We start from the raw sequence: 24479 nt of genomic DNA, 5'->3' as shown, positions 1-24479 counted from the left end.
TAGGGTTCCGTACCCAAAGGGTAAAAACGGGACCCTATTACTAAGACTCCGCTGTCCGTCCGTCCGTCCGTCCGTCCGTCTGTCACCAGGCTGTATCTCATGAACCGTGATAGCTAGGCAGTTGAAATCTTCACAGATGATGTATTCCTGTTGCCGCTATAACAACAAATACTAAAAAGTACGGAACCCTCGGTGGGCGAGTATGACTCGCACTTGGCCGCTTTTTTTATTAATTTTTCGTGAATATGGCAAAAAATGTTCCTATGTATAAATAATCTACATCCTAAGTATAATTCCTATGTATAAATTTTCTACAAAAAGATTGTACACTTCTTCGCTATGATCAATATTTAAAAAGATTAAAGGGGGAATAGTTATTTGTACAACAAGAGATCAAAGTTTGATATTTCTTCGAGTGCTTATTTTGAGTCCCGTGCAAGCGAAAGATTCTATAATAATAAGCGAAAGAATCTAATTTAGAATCTTGAGCTTAGTAAGGGACTCAAAAGATTTGATCTCGTGTAGTACACAAAATTTTTCACCTGAGCAGTGAGAACATACCTATTAGACAACTTGAAAAATGTAATCCTTCTTCATCACTTAATACCTGCATTCATGTTTTCTTAAGATATACAAACCATTAAGTTTATTTACCGCAATCGAAAACAAAATCAAAACGTAATAATTAATTTCAGTTAAATAATATGGAAATAACGAACATCAACTGACACACTTTTTTTTGTCTGTTTCGTTTTGCTAACAGTGTGAAAGGGACAGAGATAATAGAACCCAAGTATTTCGAACTTGTATTAGACCCCGCATGTTGAAATTACATTTGACTATAAAGGTCACTTGAATGTCATTTTGTCTCACTCAGTGAGCAAAATCGCATTTTGCTCACTGTTTTTAAGAAGCAAAGTACCCTTGTTCGAGGTGCTGAGGTGAAAAGTTAATTGTAATCTATTCTGATATTGATTATTGAACCTAGACTCATCTATATAAGCAAGTCCCAATCGATAGAAATGTATTTACACTGGGCCAATAAACAAGAGGCTCCTGTGCTGCCCCCTACAGTTCACCCACGCTCCCTATAGTCCTAAAAAAGAAATATGGTTGTCTGTAAAGTCGGTTTACGGACGATAATTTTGCGTGATAACGTCATAAGAAAACATTGATGAAAAATTGCATACTTTTGCCGTAACGTTACCATGGAGATTTCTGTTTGTCAGTTTATCTGTCCACAACGTTACCATGGAGATCTGTCCACAACGTGACACTTTTTCGTGCATGCTACCGGTGGTCATCGATTTATAAGACGTTATCACGTCAAAGTTGGTAAAGAGTAGTTAAACTGACTTGTGCTCGTGCAAGTACGCCAACAGCTGGTTTCCGGGCCGCCACGAGGACGGGGGTCGGACCTCGTCACAATTGTCCATGCTGTCATCATTGGACCTGCAAACAACAATCATTATTTGTTTTACCAGGGAGAAAAGTTGTTGCAAGCGAAATATTCCAACATTATCTAAGCTCTCTCTTCACTCGTGGTTCGAGAAGTGGAATCGTGAGCGTTGCGAGGGTTTCAACTGGTGCGAGGGTTAAACAAAGATTGTTACCCAGTGAAACACAACTTTTTTCACCACACCAACGCAAGGAAAATACTAACTGGAAAATATCAAACAAAATCAAACAAAATCGATTAAAAATTAATGTATTAAATATTTATCATTCAAAATAATCATTTAAAAGTTAAATCTACCAGCCAACATCCATACTAATAATTATCTGTACTAATGTCTGTCTGTCTGTTACCTCTTCACGCTTAAGCCGCTGAACCTATTTAGTTGAAATTTGGTATAGAGATAGTTTGAGTCCCTGGGAAGGACATAGGATAGTTTTTATGTCGGAAATCATCCCTGAAGAGAGTGCAAAGGGGGGTGGAATTGAAAGAGTTAATGCATTACCTAATAATTGAAGTAAGCAATGCGCGAATTTAATGATTGCTATTAGCATTATCCAGGCGCTATACCTACTTTAGCTGCTGTCACTAAAGTTCGTTTTTTTTAGCATTAGAAAGAACTTGAAACAAGGTAAGCGATCTTGACATGTCTTTTAATTGAAAAACGCTTTTTAAAAACCAGTAACTATTACTTATGAAAGCAGAAGAATATAAAAGATCGTATTAGATTCATAATTGTTACATATTTGCCGTAAATTATTTTTAAAATGTATTTTTCAATTAAAAGACACATCAAGATTGTTTACCTTATTTCTAATGCTAAAAAAAACGAACTATAATTCCACGCAGACGAAGTCGCGGGCAAAAGCTAGTTATTATATACAGCGCAACCTACACAAATTAAATCTCAACCACTTTTAACACATTCATTGCCGCCCAGCCAAACAAGACGTCCGCGCCAGGCCACAACAATTTCGTCATATAAAGCAGTACCACGATCCCGACTATCGGGTCGCCCGGCCTGGGAACGAAATCATAAAATACCCGACAGTCAGGTTTTCGGCACTGAATGTGAAGGCGGTTTGAGTATTCGGAAAAGAGAAACGTAGACAAAAGTTATATTTAGACACCATTTCTATATTATAAATCGTAAAGAAATGACATAAACTTGGCCCTGACATCATTTGCAAGTATTTCATATAAATTCCATACCGGCAAATCGTATGGACAGTTCGAAAAAAGAAACTGATTTGACTAGTATTCAAATAGCCTAATCAACCATTATGATCATCAAACGATTGCACAGCGTATTAGGAATATCGACTTTATTTTGTTTGTGCTAAAGTAGAAAATGAAATAGATTACAACTACTTGTCAACCACAAATTAGCAGTGAACTATCTACAACAAATATCCATGGTCAAAAGTGGAACGAAACTGCGAGCGTTCCGTTTTAGCCATTTTCCCTATCCCATCTTAACCTTTTGACCGCCGCGACTAAGGTTAACTGGAAGAAATCCCTTAAAGGGATCAGTTCGCCTTTGTACTGCCTATCCTGTGCCATAAATTTGTGTTTTGTACAATAGAGTTTATACATACAGACTATAATATACAACACACAATACTAAACCTACAGACAAGACATTCCCAGACTGAGCATAGTAGCTCTACCCCCTCTGCCACGTATACGGTAGTTTTACTCCATTTTCGAGTCGAAAGTGTCTTTGTGTGACGTCCGTGTCTTTGAACAGACCAATCACGGCACGGGACCTCGCTCACCTCGCCCCCCGCACCCCCGTATTTTTGGCAGCATTGGTTTATGAAATAATTGCTCTAAACTCCGTCTAGAGGATCCTAGTCTATGACTAAACGTTATCAGAATGTATTAACATAAATTTATAAATAAAAAAAAATGTACTTTGTCAGCTATGGCCGACCGTGGTGATCAAAGAGTTAAAATTGATTGTTATTTTTTACCTTAATGACTTGAGAAATTTCTGTTGCATCCGCGCCGTCAAATTCCTCAGTTCGACGCGACACGGCGCCATGCTATCTGTGTTCAACAGCAACATATTAAAATAAAACATTAAATTTAAAAAAAGTCGATAAGTACAGATGTAGTGCATAATTGTTTTTCATCGTACTTTCTCGGAAACGTTCGTATTTGTCATGCTACTTCAGTCAACCTCAGTACCTTTTGTACCTAGACTGACTGAAATAGCAAGACACGTTCATACAATTCCGTAAAAATACGATGGAAAATAATTAAACTGTAATAGTATTTAAATTTTCAAGGTTTCGAAGAATATTTGTTGTTTTTTTTTACTGTGTGTCGATGTACCGATTTTTAAAGGCCCATTTATAATTACATAGTTGTGATATTTTCAACTAAAAAGTAACACATTGACAGTTGTCGACAAGGCTGATTTCAAACTGAAGCTTAATGAAACTAGCCTCTTATGGACAACCGACAACTTTTGGTTGAAAACGGTACATTTCAATTATATTGGCTCAGCACTTTCGCTATGTATCTCAGTAACAGTCAGATATAGGATTTTAGCCAGGGGGCAAAATATAACGACAGGTATGGAAATATATACCAGTGAACCCACAGGAATAGTACATTACTATAGAGGCCGGGAAACGAAGGGTTGCAGGCCAAGTTGATTATTTAATCATGCAGAAATCTTATATAGGGCTGTATATCCTAAACCGTGAGCGGTAGCGCAAAAATAATAAAATTTTCTTTCCCCTTTAATATCTCTAAGTAAATAATAATAAAAAAAACAAAGAAAAACAAGCGTAATGGCAGAATGTCATAACGAACCAAAAATATTGCATAGGTGTTTTTAATGGTTGAATGCCAAGCCGTTGTGTCACAATTTCCCGTTTAAAACAAAAAAAGATTGCTTTATAGGCCTAGGTGTATGAAATTCCTTTACATATCATTTTCACTCATCGCACCGGATACGTAGTATTTCCGGACCTAATTTGATATAAGTCATGTCAACATTTCATTGCAAGTTTGAGAAAAAATCATATATGTAGGCTAATTCGCCAGTAACTGGCCGGTTTTAGTAACTGGCCGCCCTAAACTAAAAATGAATTCTATTCACCTATAAACAGAATTCATTTTAGTATAAGGCGGGTGGCCAGTTATTGAAACCTTATACTAAAATTAACTCTGTTTATAGGTGAATAGAATTCATTTGGTGGCCAATTACTAAAACCGGTTACTGGCGAATTACCCTATTTCCGGACCTAATTTGAAATAAGTCATGTCAATATTTCATTGCAAGTTTGAGAAATAAGTTTTTGGCAAAAATTTCATTTTTGGTACAAGCTTTTATCGCTGACTGCACTTTTCTTACTACAGACAACTAATACTCATCGAGACAATTCTATAAACCCCTAACACAATTAGGGGCCGATTGCATAACAAACTACAACTAATATTACAAGCGGAACTCCTTTTCTAATTTCACTTATTAAATAAGGAGTTCCGCTTGTAATATTAGTTGTAGTTTGTTATGCAATCGGCCCTAGGTTGCGTTGTTTCATCACATAGTTCCTATGGTCACCTCCTGTCTCCATCAGATCAGTTCGACAGTACCATATTATTGCATTGTCATCAGAACTACATACAGCTGCCAATTTTCATGACGCTACGATCCTTGGAAGATGGTTAGATTAGTTACCTTAGATTCCATTACATAGTTACATACAGGTCGACCTAATAAAAGCTTGTTAATAAAAGCTTGTAAAAATCATTTAACTCACATTGCACGTAGCTCGCGCTGTGCCCCATCTGCGAGTGTGTGGGTATGGAGGCGCTCTGTCGTCCCAACTGCCCCATGTTGCTACTGGATACAGCTTGGGACTGCTGTGGGGCTTGGGAGACAGAGACAGACTCTGACGCTGTGAAAGACAAAAACAGGGTGACCACTCTTTACTATAACCAAAATTCCCTGACTTTTCCCGGTTTTCCAGGCGTTTTTTCAAGTTTTTCCCTGACCATAATCTTAAATGTAATAAATATAAAATATATAATTGGAATACATTTTTGAGTTTTTGCAGAATTATCTGATAGCAAATTACAATTTATCAATACAATGAAATAATACAAAAACGGAAATAATAAGAAGTACCTAGTATCTGAATAGCTCAGTTGGTAAGAGCGAAAGCATAGTTAGACGGAAGTCGTGGGTTCACATCCTACGTCAGGTGACGTTTTTGTACTGTTTCATTGTATTTATAAATTGTAATTTGCTATCACAGTTCATACAACAGTTCATACAATAACCCAATTATTTATTTATTTTTGTTGAAAGCTGTACAGGAAAAACCAATTGAAACGGTACAGAGGACTACTGAATTTATTGGATATTAAATTTATCATATAATATAATCCAGCGAGAAATACTAAAGGGAACACTTTATACCGACCTTAATCGTATTAGTAAGTACTAGACTTCAACGTTTTGCGTATTATGGTACCAAAGCGACGAATTGAGAAACCTAATCTTTTGAAGTCGGTTAAAAATCTTTAGTGTCCGACCGAAACATGTTTTTTTGTCGAAACCGAAAATTTTGTAGACTTGTTAAAATCGTGGAAAAAATGAAATAAAACCGCTTTTATACACAAATTAAGGGGCTTTCAACACCCAATGTCCTTGAAATTGATGTTACTTAATACTTAAGCAGTTTATTAAGAAAAACTATTTGTTTTAATAAAGCAAAATAAAAAAGAAATTAAAATTCATTATACATATATTAAAGACCGTGGTCGTACTCGATACATGATTGAACGAAATAGCCCGATAAAAAATAATAGGGAGTACTTATTACTGCAATGTTTTGCCGCCAGAGTGCAGCACTAGTGCACATACTAAACCATAAGCGTAACTTATACATACAAGGCCTTAAACAATTTTTTGATATAAAATAATAACATAATCTATTGCAACTTGGTAATCTGTTTTTCCAATAACGCTTCTTTGGCAGCTCCTTCGAGAATTTTTCGCCTTTTTGTTTCTAGTTCTCTGACCATTTCCGCAGTTTTTCTTTTTTCTGCTCTGATTTTCGCCTCTGGACTTAAATCTTCCATCCTTTTGTGTAGCTGCTCCGTGTACAAGGAGTGAGCATTACGAGCCGCGTGGATCATTTTTTTTTTAGTATTTATTTTGTCTATACTGCCGTGGTAGGATATAGCGTTATCTATTATTAACCTATTTAGCGTCAGACGTACGACCCCAATATCATAGAAAACCGCAAATCGATGTACAGGTTAGCCGTTTGGCACACGCATACTAGAGGTAAAAATAAAATTTTTGACCCGCAGTTCCTAAAAAAATTTGCTGAGTCATTGTTTTTTTTATGGGATAAAAAAAAATTTTAGAAACAGATACGATATGGCTTATTATTTTTTTGTACAATATACCACTGATACGTGATATCGATATCCTCATATCTAACCCCAAAAAACCAATTTTAAAAATAATTTCATTTAGTTTTGTTTTTAATTTTTCATTATTACAGTGACACGGTACTACTTCAGTGCCTATTTTACGAGACTTATGGAACTGTAGTAGAGAGGTATTTCCCGTTAGATATATGGATATTACGTATCATTTTATGATTAATATGCACCGTATCTGCAGTACAGTTCCATTAAGTTTCGTAAAATAGGTACTGAAGTAGGACTGTATTCACTTAGTATTATTGAAAAATAAAAATAAAAACTAAATGAAATTATTTTCAAAATTGCTTTATTAGGGTTAGATGTGAGGATATCACGTATCATTTGTGGTATATTATACAAAAAAAAAATCAGCCATATCGTATCTGGAGAAGCTCAAACTTGGTATGTTTTGAAAATTATTTTTGTTTTAATCATAAAAAAATGGCTGAAATGTAATGATGTGGTATAGTTTTAGAATCGCCTCAAAAAGCTCTTTCATATGATACCACACACAATAAGTTTCTGAAAAAAAAATATTTTCTTTCCCATACAAAAAAACAATGACTCAGCACTCCCCTCCTAAGGGAAATATTTTTAGGAACTGCGGGTCAAAAAATTTGTTTTGACCTCTAGTAGGTATGCGTGTGCCAAACGGCTTATCTGTACATCGTTTGCGGGTTTTTAAAGTGAACAGGTTAGCACATTCACTGCCCCCGACGCAAATGTGCGTCCACCGTCATACAAGTTTGTTCCTAGGCCACGCCCCCTGGCAGTGAATGCGTTAGACTAATTATAGTAGATATAATATAATGTTTGCAGATGGTAAAATTAATATTTTTTATTATTTTATTATGTACTTATATTATGTACATACAGAGACAATTTTTATTCCCTGACCTCCATTAAATTTCCCTGACAATTCCCTGACTTTTCCATGACTAGCGAAATTCCCTGACTTTTCCCGGTTTTCCCGGTTTTCCAGAAAGTGGCCACCCTGCAAAAAACAATTAAGAATACAACTATTTGCGAACATATCAAATTCTTTTATTAAGTAAATATTTTGATTTGTGTTCGCCACTGGTGGAGAAGGTTCACTCTCTAACTAAACGCGTCTATTACGACAGATATGACCGCTAGGTGGCGCAAGCGCGAGCAGGCGTTCGTTCCGTAGCGGCGCAAGGCAACTACTACTGCTAGACACCAAAATAGGTGTGGGCCGCATGTACTTGTAGCGACGCGACGAAATCGCTGAGTGGGCCACGCCTGGTGCAACTTATAAGTAAAGTTAATACAACATACTCGTACCTCTAATAGACGTAGGGTCGTGTCCCTGTCCGAACATGTGTTGCCACTCTGTGTTCATGTGCGGCTCTTGAGATGTCGACGTTTTGTGGGTCCTCCTGTTCAAATAATAACTAACCATAAAAATCATAAGGTCATAGGAAAACGAATAAGAAGTCAATTATTAAAATAGTACAAGGGGCTGAATAGATTTAGCTAAAACTTGGTATTATTATAGTGGATAACTTAAGATGTGGATTAACACTATAGTTCGTTTTTTTTAGCATTAGAAAGAACTTGAAAGAAGGTAAGCGATCTTGAGATGTCTTTTAATTGAAAAACGCTTTTTAAAAATCAGTAACTATTACTTATGAAAGCAGAAGACTATAAATGATCGTATTAGATTCATAATTTTACATATTTGCCGTAACTTATTTTTAAAATGTGTTTTTCAATTAAAAGACACTTCAAGATTGTTTACCTTATTTCTAATGCTAAAAAAAACGAACTATAGAGATGCACCGGATATTCGGTTACTATCCGGTATCCGGCCTATCCCGCCATTAATTTAATATCCGGCCGGATACCGGATAATGTCTTACTATCAGGCAGGTAGCATTGCTTGATTTCGGAGTAAACAAATTGGATTTAAGAAACAGTCACGGTCATAATCGTACTTGTTTATTATTTTAAAACAATATAAACATTCCACTAACTTGCACGCGCACTCATTTCGAACCTAGAAATGAGTCCGCGCGAACGTTCACTACGAAACAGGTCAAACCTGCACAATGCGCTCCTGAAAAACCGAAATGAAGGGAATAGTTCCGCCGCCGAACATTCGGCGGCCGGATACCGGATATTCGGCCGACGGTCAGGCCGAATATCCGGTATCCGGCCAAACAACTATCCGTTGCATCTCTAATTAGCACATATGATACATTTTGTTACGCCTGTTACAAGGGCGTCGCCGACCCTTAACCCTTTGACCGCCGAACTGCGCTAACATCAACCTTTCTTTATTCCGACAATGTTTACGATGACGCGCCGCTAACGATAGGCGTGGCGTTCAATGGGTTAAAAATGTATTAGGTACCACAGAATAAATAATAGTACTACCGTACAGATAGGAAGCTTCCTACAAAACCGAAGTTTGTCTTTCGGCTATTTAGGATTGTCAAAATTCAAGCCATTATCTTATCTGTGGTCGTGCACGCAAAGGGGCGTCAAGTTGTGTCAACCCTAATAATAGCTCGGAGCAATGCTGAGCCGAACGGAGCCGAGTTTGCCCGAAAGGAGGAGTTTCGCACCCCTGGTATTACACTCCTTTTTTGAAGAATCTTTTTTTGTTAGTACATAATTCAGTAGAATGTGTGTAAAAATACCTGTTCTGCGACGCATACATCTTGTCAATGGGCATGGCGTCGCCTCCTGTATCGAGTTGGACGGAGCGAGAAATATTACTTCCAGTCAATGAGAGACGACCCGGTGCGTCCGTTATGTGCTGAAACAATAATGTCATTGCCTCTCACTCTCCCATTAAGCAAAATGTGAGACGCAATACACATTCGACGAAGAAATTGTATAGGTGGAATACCACCCTAAATTATAGCCGGTCAAACAACTTTGTCAGTAGAAACAGGCGCGATATTCTAATTTTCTATGGGACGATAACCCTTTGTGCAAACATTTTTTAAATTTGCCGCTCTTTTCTACGGAAATGGCTTGACAATCTATAACATGTTTTATACCAAAAAACTAAATTTTAGAAAAGTAACATAGAAGAAATAATATAGCGTGTACGTAGAAACTAGACAAGTCAAATGCTGAACTTTAATTACACCCCAAGCAAACTAGAACTTGTTTTTCCCGTGAAGTCAACAACGACGAATATTCTTAATATTGAACTTGGCTCTCATTTCATTTCACATGTTTATGTTTTTGATGGGATCTCTTTGACACGAACTGTCCCCAACGACTGCAGAGCATACCAAAGCATTTGTTTTTTTTACATCACCTAATCAGAAAATGGATTTTTCTTCCCTGCTAGGAGGGATCAAAGTGGCACTTTTCTGTTCAACGATATTTCATTGCCAGTATAACATATTAATATAATTAACTATGAACATCGTATGTACCTACAGCCTGGGAAAAAAGAATAGAAATTAAAAAGTGGCAACACTGTAGTGTCAACACTAAGATTTTTTGATTTTCCTCATAGTTGATGTGAAAAGCAGTATGTGTCACACGGTATCAAAATTATTTCCTCTTGGGCGTTAACACTTGAATCCCTCATTACGCTCAGGATTCAATATACGCCCTTGACGGAAATATATCATTTTGATCCCTTGTAACACAAACTACTATTCAAATTTATTTGTGTTTTAATTTACTTTTAAGTAATTCTACCTGTGTGGAGGAGCCTTGGATCTTGATGAGATGTGCACTCATGGCTAGTAACTGGTTCTCAACCTGTTCCGTCATACCTGGGTAAACAAAACAATCAAGTTAGGCCTGAATATATTTCCAATCCTACTTGTATTACAAATAATATATGGAAGCTCGGTAGCTTTGCTTGGAAATTATATAAAAACTAAAAAAAAAACCGGACAAGTGCGAGTCGGACTCGCCCACCGAGGGTTCCGTACTTTTTAGTATTTGTTGTTATAGCGGCAACAGAAATACATCATTTGTGAAAATTTCAACTGCCTAACTATCACGGTTCATGAGATACAGCCTGGTGACGACGGACGCACAGCGGAGTCTTAGTAATAGGGTCCCGTTTTTACCCTTTAGGTACGGAACCCTAAAAATGCGAGTTTTCCCAGAGGTAAGACCTAGCTAGATCGATTTATCGCCCCCGAAAACGCCTACATAGCAAATTTCTTCGAAATCGTTAGAGCCGTTTCCGAGATCCCCGAAATATATATACAAGAATTGCTCGTTTATATTATAAAATATTAAAAATTGTACATTTGGATATTTCTTCGTCAATCAAGCACAGGGACCGTTACCGGTATAACTAAAAATCAAAATATCTCATAGCATTCACAATATTTCTTTGATATTATAAAATAGTATTTAGGAAGCACATTTGCTAAATTAAGTGTAAATTAGGTACGTAAACAACCATGATACCGAAATTGAATACCGGTTAATTTGTACGAGTATGAAAACTGGAGCGGTATTCGGTCCCTGATCAAGCAAGGACAGAATTGGCTGAAATTTGACTTAAAGCTAGCCCAAAACCTATATATAGATACAAGATATTTTTTTATCCCAGACATACAAATGTGCAAGCAGCTTCCATAAATATGAAAACATTCTCAGGAATTTGATGTTATTTATAGTTTAGCTTGAAATAGTACATTATTGTCGAGGCTCGGAAGTAGCTACTTGCAGGCTGAGGATTCGTTTTAAACGGACGACCTTGGGAGTCCGTTTAATTGAATCCGAAGCCAGCAAGTAGCCTTCCAGCCGAGTCATATATAGTGCTTTTCTCAAAAATGGTGCAAGAAATATAAATATCATAGAAATATTTTACTTTAGCACTTACTACTTACGTATATATTTTCACAGAAAAAAGTAGAAACAATTGAAAAAATTAGCTTTGCCGCCTTTTTATTTTTTTAATAAAAAAATAAAAGTGTATTTTTCTGCCGAAAATACGCCAACCTATTTGAGACAGCTAAATAGTCGCGGTACTAATCATCTGTTTGGCTGTTTAATGGGCCTGTGCCTTCATTTGATATGGCCATTTCAACTTTTAAAAAGTTTGGAACTCGACAAATAATGGAATTTGTATGCAACATTGCAGTCCCAAAATCGAGACTGCAATGTTTTTAACTTTTTAATTTTTGACTGACCATAAACTACGCGCTTCGCAACCTATTTTTTAAACGGCAAAGTCGACTTTGCCGTCCATTTTTGAGAAAAAGTACATTGTAGGAGAGGACGGAAAACCGCTAAAAGATGGACGAGTGCGTTTGAGGGCCGGCACGTTCGTGGAGGCCCTCAAATAATACGAGTCCATCTTTAGCGTTTCCGGCCGAGGCATTACATAGTGCTTTTTACGACTACTGCGAGGAAATAAGAAAACATTTGCAATTTCTCTGGTAGCAAATAACTAGCCACTGCCTGTGCTGTCTCTTGAATTTCGGTAGGCGTCAGCGTAAGAATATCATTTTCTTCACTAGAAGAACTCATTTTTATAGCGAGCGTAGATACGTGTTTCTTGTATTTTTAGTCAAACACAATTTACACTATCCAATTCAGTATGTATTTTCAGATCCCGCCTTTTTTACTTTTTTTATCACTTTTAAGAGGGGTTTTTCTGTTATTTGCTTCAAACCGACTCTAAACTTAGTAGCGTTTTTGCTAAAAAAACACAAACAGCTACAAAAGTAAAAAACGCCTTAAGCGTGAACTGAATGGATAATTGTTAAAAAAATGAACTGAATGGTTTTGACATTTCTTTTTTTTTTTAAACAAGAAATTGGCCCAATAAATAACCTAATTTTATTTTTGAAGGAAAAAGTTGCGCCAAAAAAGACCTTTTAATGATTTTTATGTTTTAAATGATATCCATTGCTGTAGCGAACCGTCACCAATGACAGATGATGATAACAATGAAACATTGTAGTAGTGGTGGTTCAGGTGCTATAGCTATTGCCTACTTTCCAGCTTGGTTTTAGACCATCTACTGCTACATTTCCGAACAGTGATGTGAAAAGTTCATTTCCTGTAGTGCTTTGTACAATAGAGGGTTTACATACAAACATACATGCTTTAGTGTTCAGCAGGATATTGTGCTAAGTGTATTACCGTCGGAAGCCAATCTTCTGAAGAGGTTCCTGAGTTGTGGCCCCATCTCACTGTATTGCGGCATCACACCTTGCTTCACCTACAATAAAAAAAAATAACAAATATTAATTCGGACTTGAAAAATTGTATAAAATCGCCTATTACCAGCGGACGACTAAGACGATTCGAATGACACATCGTTTGTCAAATTATAATGAGTACTTTAGAAGTTAAGAGGGAACAAATGAACATATATACATACCCACATACATACCGGTCAAAATCATAACCCTCCTTTTGCGTTACCGTAGTCGGGTAAAGATGGAGTTGGTTGGTTACATAAGGATAGCAAATAACACAACACAACTAATACAAAATTATCAGTAAAAGTGCACAGATGTGTAGAGTTAGACCAGGATAAGTCTGCAACGATTTTGATAGCATACACAGTGCAAGTGTTATTTATACGTCATAATTTCATAGAAGATTGACGTTTAAGATAACACTTGCACTACGTGTGCTATAAAAATAGTTGCAGACTTATCTTGGTCTATACTCTGTATCTTTAGTATTTAAATAAAAGCAAACAAAATATACCGTCAAATGGCTCCTTAAGCCAGTCGAGGGTAGATGAAAATATTACATGATCAAATAATGTAGGTTAAAGTCAGGTCGTTCAGTGATTGATCCAGGCGGTTTTATATTTGGTTGGTTAACCAATAAATGTTATAAGGTAATTCGTCAGTAACTGGCCACTGTTAGTAATTGGCCACCAAATGAATTCTATTCACCTATAAACAGAGTTAATTTTAGTATAAGGTTTCAATAACTGGCCACCCGCCTTATACTAAAATGAATTCTGTTTATAGGTGAATAGAATTCATTTTTAGTTTAGGGCGGCCAGTTACTAAAACCGGCCAGTTACTGGCGAATTAGCCTAACTAGGTACACGAAAATGTACAAAAAGTTTGTTTACTTTTATTTAAACACTATTACAGACTATAACTCTAGCGATCTCTCTTTTTAGGGTTCCGTACCCAAAGGGTAAAACGGGACCCTATTACTAAGACTTTGCTGTCCGTCCGTCCGTCCGTCCGTCCGTCCGTCCGTCCGTCTGTCACCAGGCTGTATCTCACGAACCGTGATAGCTAGACAGTTGAAATTTTCACAGATGATGTATTTCTGTTGCCGCTATAACAACAAATACTAAAAACAGAATCAAATAAAGATTTAAATGGGGCTCCCATACAACAAACGTGATTTTTGACCAAAGTTAAGCAACGTCGGGAGTGGTCAGTACTTGGATGGGTGACCGTTTTTTTTTTGCTTTTTTTTTCGTTTTTTTTTTGCATTATGGTACGGAACCCTTCGTGCGCGAGTCCGACTCGCACTTGCCCGGTTTTTTCGTAAACGCTTCATAAGTCCATACATCGGGATTTTCGGTGCGGGAATGATTTCGTGTATTTGTGTGATTTATAACTTTGTTTATTGTAAAATAATTACCAAACTATGAATTAAACGTAGGTAGTAAGGTCCAAATGTGCTTAGAAATGTTAAATTAGTATCGTTTTTTACAGTTTTTACCTGTTATTTGGCTATAAATAGTGTAAAACATTCCCGCACCGAAAACCCCGATGTATGTTCATAACGCGGTGTCTGTTTAGTCGGCGTACCAAAGCAGGCGTGGCCCACTCCGCGAGTTCGTCACGTCGTTACAACCCAACTAACATTAGGCGCTAAATATAAGGGTTAAAAGAGTTCTACATAAGCGTTTGTTTACTCCAGAGGTTCTATTGATGTTCTAAAAATAGGAGTTATAGCCGGCTATAACTCCCTAATACCCCCGGATTGGGCACAATTTTTATCACCTTGGGTTGTAAAACGGCGCTACAATAGAGAAATAAGAGGTATAAGAGCGCTAAATTAGTGCTGTAATAGCGTTGATTAAGTACTTAGGATTTAAAAGGGTGCCAAATAAGCGACTACTAACTATTTGAGTAGTAGTGTAGGGCCATATAGATGATACTTTGAGCTTTAGATGGTATATTAGCATTCAAAGTCAATATTTGTAACACTCAAGAAGGTAATTGCGCATTTTTTCCTTAGTCCTATCTGTTTTGGTTGCAATGTTTCCATTTTGTATTATTATTCGCAAGCTTGCACTGTGACAGCTTGAAGTGAAATGTAATGGCGGATAAATAAAAGCAAATAATTATTTTAGTTTACTAATGCCGGCGTTATCTGCGGATTTATGATGGCGAAATTAATTACACTGCTAATAACTATATGTATTACTAACAATATTTTAAAGGGCCTCTGATCCTTTGCATATTTATCTGAATATAATATTTTATTACTTGTGGTCCACCGTATTTAATTTTCGAAAAATTGCACAATATACGTGAAATCCGGTTTTAAATATAACAACACTAACATTAAGCCGATATTGAGTAAAAGTATCGATTTTTATTAAGTATTTACGTTCTAATTAATAGTTTTTGTTTTGCTTATTGATTTATCGGTCATCTCAACATGGCGCCATAGGCTTAGGTTGCAAGTAAGACTCTATTAACAGTATAAGATGTACTAAGGTATTGAATAACGCTCGTCTGCGACTACATGATCTATAATAGTGACTCGTAACTTCTTTTTTCGACTGTAAGTGATACAAGAGAGTTAAGTAGCGATTGCGATACACGGAGCTTTAAAAGAGTTTTTATCGCCTGTTTAGAACCTTAAGTGAAAATTGCAGCTGCTTATTACTCTTATAGATGTTAAGGTGGTAGATTTCACTTTGAGCTATAATACTAGCTGCTTAAGATGCATTATAGCGGCCAAAACGGCTACTGTGGATCTTAAAGCTATACATGGACCTCTTAAAGACCTTGATATCACCAGAGCCTGTAAGTTTAGAATATGTAGCTATTCTATAGCCGTTCTATGTCTTTAGGTGATAAAATAAGTGCTAAGTGTCGCCTAATTGTTTGTTGGGAAGTACATGCGGCCCACACCAATTTTGGTGTCTAGCAGTAGTAGTTGCCGCACACCGCTATGGAACGGACGCCTACTCGCGCTTGCGCCACCTAGCGGTCATATCTCTCGTAATAGACGCGTTTTTTTAGAGAGTGAAGCTTCTGTACCTAGTACTATTATTAATTTTGTGACCAAAGTCAGATACCAACCTTGAGTCTTGCACTCCGCCTTTCTCTAAGTGTCTGCACCAGTCGATCCACATCTCCGTGCCGTAATACCGCATCCAATACTTTCCTAGGAATGGGTTCCTCTAGACTCTCCAATAGCAGCTCGGCTCTATCCACCTGTGGAACAAGCAAAACGTTTAAAAAAACCGGTAAAGTGCGAGTCGGACTCTCGCACGAAAGGTTCCGTACCATTACGCAAAAAACGGCAAATAAATCACGTTTTTTGTATGGGAGCCCCACTTAAATATTTATTTTATTCCGTTTTTAGTATTTGTTGTTATAGCGGCAACAGTAATCTGTAAAAAGTTCAACTGTCTAGCTATCACGGTTCATGAGATACAGCCTGGTGACAGACAGACAGTGGAGTCTTAGTGATAGGGTCCCGTATTTACCTTTTGGGTACGGAACCCTAAAAAGACATGAAAACAAGCTATTATTAGGACAAGTAAATACTTATATTATAAAAAGCATATGTAAATAATGATCTATTTTATTAGAAAAACTTGACCTGACTACTAGTCAAATCAGTTTCTTTTTTCGAACTGTCAAAACGATTCTGTTACTATGGAATTTATATGAAACACTAGCATGTGACGTCACTATCAAATTACCTACTCTTTGTAGATTTATACGGGTTTTAAAATAGAAATTGTGTCTAAAAATAACTGCTGTCTACGTTTAATCCTCCATAAAACTTCTGGTAATAATTTATTTTAAATACAGTCAAATACCCTATACTATCGTAGCTACTACAATAAATACATCGGGACTTCGTGTCTTGTATATCACGTACCTGTATGAGCTTGTGCTTGAGGTGGGGCCACACCAGGAGCGATATCTTGCAGTTCACGTCGATGGGGTTGAGCAGACTCGCCACGCAAGCGATCAAACCGCACACTTCGTGTCTTGTATATAACATACCTGTATGAGCTTGTGTTTGAGGTGGGGCCACACCAGGAGCGATATCTTGCAGTTCACCTCGATGGGGTTGAGCAGCCTCGCCACGCAAGCGATCAAACCGCACACTTCGTGTCTTATATATAACGTACCTGTATGAGCTTGTGCTTGAGGTGGGGCCACGCCAGCGGCGATATCTTACAGTTCACCTCGATGGGGTTGAGCAGCCTCGCCACGCAAGCGATCAAACCGCACACTTCGTGTCTTATATATAACGTACCTGTATGAGCTTGTGCTTGAGGTGGGGCCACACCAGCGGCGATATCTTGCAGTTCACCTCGATGGGGTTGAGCAGCCTCGCCACGCAAGCGATCAAACCGCACACTTCGTGTCTTATATATAACGTACCTGTATGAGCTTGTGCTTGAGGTGGGGCCACACCAGCGGCGATATCTTGCAGTTCACGTCGATGGGGTTGAGCAGACTCGCCACGCAAGCGATCAAACCGCACACTTCGTGTCTTATATATAACGTACCTGTATGAGCTTGTGCTTGAGGTGGGGCCACACCAGCGGCGATATCTTGCAGTTCACGTCGATGGGGTTGAGCAGACTCACCACGCAAGCGATCAAACCGCACACTTCGTGTCTTGTATATAACGTACCTGTATGAGCTTGAGGTGGGGCCACACCAGGAGCGATATCTTGCAGTTCACGTCGATGGGGTTGAGCAGACTCGCCACGCAAGCGATCAAACCGCACACTTCGTGTCTTGTATATAACGTACCTGTATGAGCTTGTGTTTGAGGTGGGGCCACACCAGCGGCGATATCTTGCAGTTCACGTCGATGGGGTTGAGCAGACTCGCCACGCAAGCGATCAAACCGCACACTTCGTGTCTTGTATATAACGTACCTGTATGAGCTTGTGCTTGAGGTGGGGCCACACCAGCGGCGATATCTTGCAGTTCACGTCGATGGGGTTGAGCAGACTCGCCACGCAAGCGATCAAACCGCACACTTCGTGTCTTGTATATAACGTACCTGTATGAGCTTGTGCTTGAGGTGGGGCCACACCAGCGGCGATATCTTGCAGTTCACGTCGATGGGGTTGAGCAGACTCGCCACGCAAGCGATCAAACCGCACACTTCGTGTCTTGTATATAACGTACCTGTATGAGCTTGTGCTTGAGGTGGGGCCACACCAGCGGCGATATCTTGCAGTTCACGTCGATGGGGTTGAGCAGACTCGCCACGCAAGCGATCAAACCGCACACTTCGTGTCTTGTATATAACGTACCTGTATGAGCTTGTGCTTGAGGTGGGGCCACACCAGCGGCGATATCTTGCAGTTCACGTCGATGGGGTTGAGCAGACTTGCCACGCAAGCGATCAAACCGCACACTTCGTGTCTTGTATATAACGTACCTGTATGAGCTTGTGCTTGAGGTGGGGCCACACCAGCGGCGATATCTTGCAGTTCACGTCGATGGGGTTGAGCAGACTCGCCACGCAAGCGATCAAACCGCACACTTCGTGTCTTATCTATAAAGAGAACACAATATGACTTGTATTATATTATTGTATTGCTGTTTTCTTTTGTATTGTTTTCTTTTATTGAGGTGTGCAATAATATTACATTACGATACAATTGTGAAAAGTAGGAAATTGGCAACGAGTGGCTATAAATTCGCTATTATCCACTCCGATTGGTCAGAACATGTTACCCATCATCATCATATTCTTAACGTTGTCTCGAAATTCTCTACTGCTTACTTTAGCAAACTAATCCCAAGAATTGGCACTAGTTTTTAACTTTGCAATCGAGAAAGGAAACAGGTTGGAATATGACATTTTGTTTGACCAATCACTACACCTTATAAAACAAAGTCCCCCGCCGTGTCTGTCTGTCTGTGTGTTTGTAAGTTTATTCGCGATAAACTCAAAAACTATTGAACGGATTTTCACCCATCAATAGAGTTATTCTTGAGGAAGGTTTAGGTGTATAATTTGTTAATCCGTACGAAGCCGGGGCGAGTTGCTAGTCTACTACTAAATCTGTCTGATATTGTCTAAAAATGGCAGTTGGTTTAGGCAGTGTGAGTAGTAGAATGGACAATAGAACTATTATTTTAGTATTTAGGGTTTAAACGAGAGTGAAGTTGGTATAAAAAAAGAACTTACCCAAAGATTTGGATGGGCGAGGTAGACAGCGCTCTCTGCCACTAAATCGCATAGGGATTGTTTCGGTAGGAGACCTAACTCGGCTAGACTGCTGGTGGCACGTAGGGCTTTCGCTATTATCCACTCTGATTGGTCCGTTAAACCCTGCGAGAAGACAAGACAATAAGTATTTTTTAATAAAAAATAACTGACTTGACAAAACTGATCTAAAAATCATTTCTGATCAAAAAATACCCAAAGCACTTTGTGTGCCCAAAAGTTTGAAGAGTTTCCATGACTTCTCCGGAATTTAGCTAACACTAGTAAAATGAAGACTAATATTTGGATATTTTTAGTACCTTATCTGGTAGAATTATTAATACCGGGTTCAAATCCTGGTAAGGACATTTACTTGTGTGATGAGCAAGGATATTTGTTGCTAAGTCATGGGTGTTTTCTATGTATAATGTACATATAGGTAAGTATATATTTATCTATTTGAGTATGTATATCGTCGCCTACTAGGTACTCATAGTACAAGCTTTGCTTAGTTTGGGACTAGGACGATCTGTGTTGTGTAAGATTGTCCTCAAATATTTATTTATTTAATATGGAGTCATCTGATAGCTGTTTGGAGCAACACCGGCTTCCGACACGTCGGAAGGGAGGAGCCCAAGCGATATCATACCGTACAAATAGTTCTGCCATTTTTTGCGGGAGGAAACGTGCACACAGTCGCACTTCGCACTCACTACATACAAAATCCAATCTGTAATGACGACACAAACACATAGAAAATGACACACGTCATAGACAAATCTTGCACACCTCGATCTCTTTATTGTATACGGATGAGTCACAACACGCTTGTGTGCGTGCACAGTTCTTGTACCTCGGCAGAGGGGAAATAGTGCGAATGCCGAGTCCCTTCCGTGTTGCTCGAAGGATAGCTGTCTTGCCGCGGCTAAAAATCTCCTTTCTCTCGAAATGTAATTAATTATATGGGGTAATAACCTGTTGTAGTAGTGGCATGAGTATGGGCGCGGCATGTTGGCCCACATACGCCGCGACGCCTACGACACGTTCAAAGAAGCAGCCGCGTAACGCCGCCTCCTCCTTGTCGTTCAGAAACGTCACCATGTGCGATAGGATCACGTCGTTCGCTGGAACAGAATGGACATTTCATGTAGCAGGGGGTTTTCAGAAAACATGATAAAATTTACTTTTTTTTTTAATTTTGGGTTATTTAGACTCAGAATAACGAGTACTATTGAATGAGACAAAGAAAAAGTGTCCCCAGTTTTTCATACAAATTTTAGGTGTCAGTTTTGTAACGGTCCATACAAAATGTATGTGAAAGTGCGTTACAAAACATTTTTTATTGGGACACATTTTTTTTCTTTTTAAATCGATAGTCCTCGTGATTCTGAGTAAAAATAACCCAAAAGTTAATGGATTTTCGAAAAAAATAAATGGTACACTTTTAAGTGAAAATGCCCAGCAATAAGGAGTATTACTCCAATGTTCTGCCGCTAGAGTGCAGCACTAGTGCACATAGTAAACCATAGAGTAACTTATACATACTAGGCCTTAAACAGTTTTTTGACAAGTTTTCACTATGACATTGATGCATCAAGGCGGTTTATTTACAGGTGGCCTACCGCGAAACGCGAAAATCGAAATGTCGTTAATAACTCTCTATCGATCGAATATCGAATTTTCGATTTTCTTGTTTCGTGGTAGACCCCCAGATTGTTGGGGATAGTGGTGCCCCCTACGCAGAGTTTTGCGTAATATTCCCTATTTGTAGAAAATAATCTACATACCCATATAAAAATCCTAGCAGTAGAATTTTATCGTATGAAATACAGCGTATTTTTTTAAAAACCTGCTGTATTTTGCAATGTGAATATAGGTCATACTGAGCAACTTTTACTATGGAACCAACCCCGAAATTACGAAAAAATAGTTGTCTGTTTCATACATATATTTTGACTTGTCTGATGTTGATATTTTCTATGGATGCGTCGATATTTTTTCGCGATTTCGGGGTTGGTCCTATAATAAAAGTTGCTCAGTATGACCTATACACATCGTAAAATATAGTAGGTTTAAAAAAAACATCCTATATGTATTAATTGTCAAAGACTCAGTCACTATTAAAAAACTACACTACCACATACGTACCTTTTTCTTTCCCAAAGAATATACATAGTTTGGTGATGCCGTTGTCGACGAGTGCTCTCTTGACGACCGCCTGCGAGTCCGTGAGCAGGTACGAAACAGTCGATCGGACCTACGATGCAATTAAATATAAGTTTTTGGCAAAAATTTCTTGGTACAAGCTTTTATCGCTAACTGTACTTTTCTTTTTTGAAACCGGGACAGAGACCGGGAGAAGACATATACGACACTATGCTTAAAGCAATTGTGAGTCAGGTGCAATTTGCTCGTGATCTTCCTGCAGGCGCACAAGTGATTGTGTATTTTCATCACCTGGCACTACTTTTCCCCCAAATAAAACGCCTGGCATTGTTATATTTGAATTAAATTCATAATTAGCTATTATATCACACCAAACTCAGAGCTCTATAAATTGCACACCTTCAATTGATTTTACAACCACTTTGTTGCCCATCCACTCCCGCACCCACCGCTAGACAGCTGCCAGGCGCCCGGATTAATTACTAATGATAGTATGGCATACTAACTAGAGGGATTTCGTTGCTCTATAAATAGCATACCTATTGCCGTGGCTAGCTCTTAGACCATAAACTCAAGAAGGCTTGTGTTGTGGGTACTTGGACAACGATACACAGGGTGGCTAAAAAATAACTGCATTCCCGTTGCCAGGGAGGTTTTGGGATTATACTGAGCAACTTTTACTATGGGACCAACCCTGAAATCGCGAAAAAAAAATAGGCTGTTTCCATACATTTTGGCTGGTTCATTTTCTATGGGAGGGTATAATTTTTTTTCGCTATTTGGGGTTGGTCCCATAGTAAAAGTTGCTCAGTATAATCCCAAAACCTCCCTGGCAACGGGAATGGAGTTATTTTTAAGCCAACTGTGTATATGTATTATAACATATAAATACTTATAAATAGAACACACCCATGAATCAGGAACAAATATCTGTGCTCATCACACACACAAATAAAAGCCGTTACCTGGATTCGAACCCAGGACCATCGGCTTCATAGGCAGGGTCACTGCCCACTAGGCCAGACCGGTCGTCAAAAAAAATTGAAAGTTTTGAGAGTGATTTGTCGAAAAGATTCATCGTACAATTTTTTTTGGTTGACGGCTCTACTATAACTGTCCAAACATGATGTATAGGGAACTGGCATGAACTGTAGGGGGCAGCACAGCACTGTTTATTGGCGCGAAGTATAAATATCAAGTTTACGCTTCCAATGTAACCCACAAGATGGCAGAACCTACAATACACAAGAAAACGTGCGTGAACTGTAGAGGGCAGCACTTGCTTCAGCGTGAAGTGTCAATTAACGGTTTATGTTTCCGATTCAGGCCACAAGATGGCAGACCCTCTAACGCGCACGGCCCCTATATCATCTGGGCTTATGGAAAAGCGAGTTAATACGAACCATTTCGTGTAAAGCCGACAGCTCCGTCTCATAATTGATGGCTGCCTCTTTGTCGACCATATTCTGTGTCTGGTCCAGGAATCGAACCGCGATCTCCGCCAGTTTAGCTGGAAAACACATTCATTTAATATACATTAATTAACTAGTGTCAAACAATTAGACCAAGATAACTCTGCAATTGACAGCAGGGACTGTGCAAGTGTTATTTATACGTCATAACATAATTTCATAGAAGTTTGACGTTTAAAATAACACTTGAACAGTCTGTGCTGTCAAAATCTTGGTCTAATTCTAGGAAGTCTAAACAATGCCGATGTATTTTTTTGAATATTGTAATATTTTTATGCAAATTGCACTACTAAGTCTATTTCGGCTTGGCACGGGATCTAGTAGCTTCCATCAATGCTCAATTAAAAAACCGGCCAAGTGCGAGCCGGACTCGCGCACGAAGGGTTCCGTACCATTACGCAAAAAAACGGCAAAAAGATCACGTTTGTTGTATTCCCATACTTAAATAGTTATTTTATTTTGTTTTTAGTATTTGTTGTTATAGCGGCAACAGAAATACATCATCTGTGAAAATTTCAACTGCCTAGCTCTCACGGTTCATGAAATACAGCCTGCTGACGGACAGACAGACGGACAGCGGAGTCTTAGTAATAGGGTCCCGTTTTTGCCCTTTGGGCCCGGAACCTTAAAAATTAAGTCGCAAATTACCGAAGTAAGACTTCCGAACGCCTAAAGACTTCAACTAATGGCATAGTGCTATGCGTACAAGCAGAGGCATAGAGAAACATAGTAAGCATAGAGTGCTTAAGTATACATCAGTTTTGATACCAAAACGACTATTATTTTCGCAGTCGACATCTAGCATCGAGTAGCGGAATTATCAGTACCGCTACTTGATACTAGAATTATCTAGTGTCGCGACTGACGAAAATTGTATTGAATAACAATTTAAAACTAAAATTAAAAGCAGGAGTTGAAAATAGAGTTCCGGTTACTCCGGTTATAATATCAGCTGAAAATTGTTGAGCAGTAGACTTTTCGGTTGTCGGAACATCTATTGTCAAGTACGAGTAGCAGTACTGATAATTCCGCTACTCGATGCTAGTTGTCGACTACGAAAATAATAGTCGTTTTGGTACTAAAACTGATGTATGGAGTGAACACTCTATGTATTTTTTTCTCTATGGCAGAGTATAGTCACCTATATTGTTAGCGTAGGCGATTCGAACAGGCACGGCGGGGTCCGTGGCCCTCGGGGCGAGTTCGGGTAAGATGTACTCGGGGAAAACGTTGCAGTCCGACTTGGGGAGAGTTGTCACGAGGGACAGGCAGCGGGCCGCGGCCGACACGGCGGAGGCGCGCACGCGGGGCACTGAGTCGTGGGAGAGGTGGATCTGAAAAATAAGTACAATAACTTTATTAATAAATAACATACCAGAAGTAACTCTCTCACCCAAATCACGGCGGTATGAGTCGAATTTTCTCGAATAAATGCAATTTCTCGAAGTCGTTCGGATGGCCTAATGGTTAAAGCATCTGCCGCGAATGCGGGGGACGCTGGTTCGATCCCAGCCCTGGACACTGAAAGCCTTCGGGCGAGCTTG

General features: G+C 38.8%; 1 protein-coding gene across 1 annotated transcript in view; it reads right to left on the bottom strand.

The window, feature by feature from the left end:
* Nucleotides 1-24479, bottom strand: part of LOC134800823 (phosphoinositide 3-kinase regulatory subunit 4) — a 54614-nt gene that overhangs the window by 12568 nt on the left and 17567 nt on the right. Inside the window, exons 10-23 of the mRNA XM_063773380.1 lie at nt 24077-24269; nt 22867-22973; nt 21446-21554; nt 20273-20421; nt 19280-19423; nt 18524-18640; nt 16183-16317; nt 13022-13100; nt 10607-10683; nt 9583-9701; nt 8222-8316; nt 5236-5373; nt 3433-3508; nt 1357-1452 (exon numbers count right to left, since the gene is read on the bottom strand). Of these exons, the coding sequence (XP_063629450.1) occupies nt 1357-1452; nt 3433-3508; nt 5236-5373; nt 8222-8316; nt 9583-9701; nt 10607-10683; nt 13022-13100; nt 16183-16317; nt 18524-18640; nt 19280-19423; nt 20273-20421; nt 21446-21554; nt 22867-22973; nt 24077-24269 (1634 nt within the window). The remainder of the gene's footprint in view (nt 1-1356; nt 1453-3432; nt 3509-5235; nt 5374-8221; nt 8317-9582; nt 9702-10606; nt 10684-13021; nt 13101-16182; nt 16318-18523; nt 18641-19279; nt 19424-20272; nt 20422-21445; nt 21555-22866; nt 22974-24076; nt 24270-24479) is intronic.

The sequence above is a fragment of the Cydia splendana genome, chromosome 20, assembly GCF_910591565.1.
Source record: "Cydia splendana chromosome 20, ilCydSple1.2, whole genome shotgun sequence".
In the NCBI taxonomy this organism is placed as follows: domain Eukaryota; kingdom Metazoa; phylum Arthropoda; class Insecta; order Lepidoptera; family Tortricidae; genus Cydia; species Cydia splendana.
Note: the sequence above shows the minus strand (reverse complement) of the source record. Positions and strands in the feature narration are given on the sequence as shown.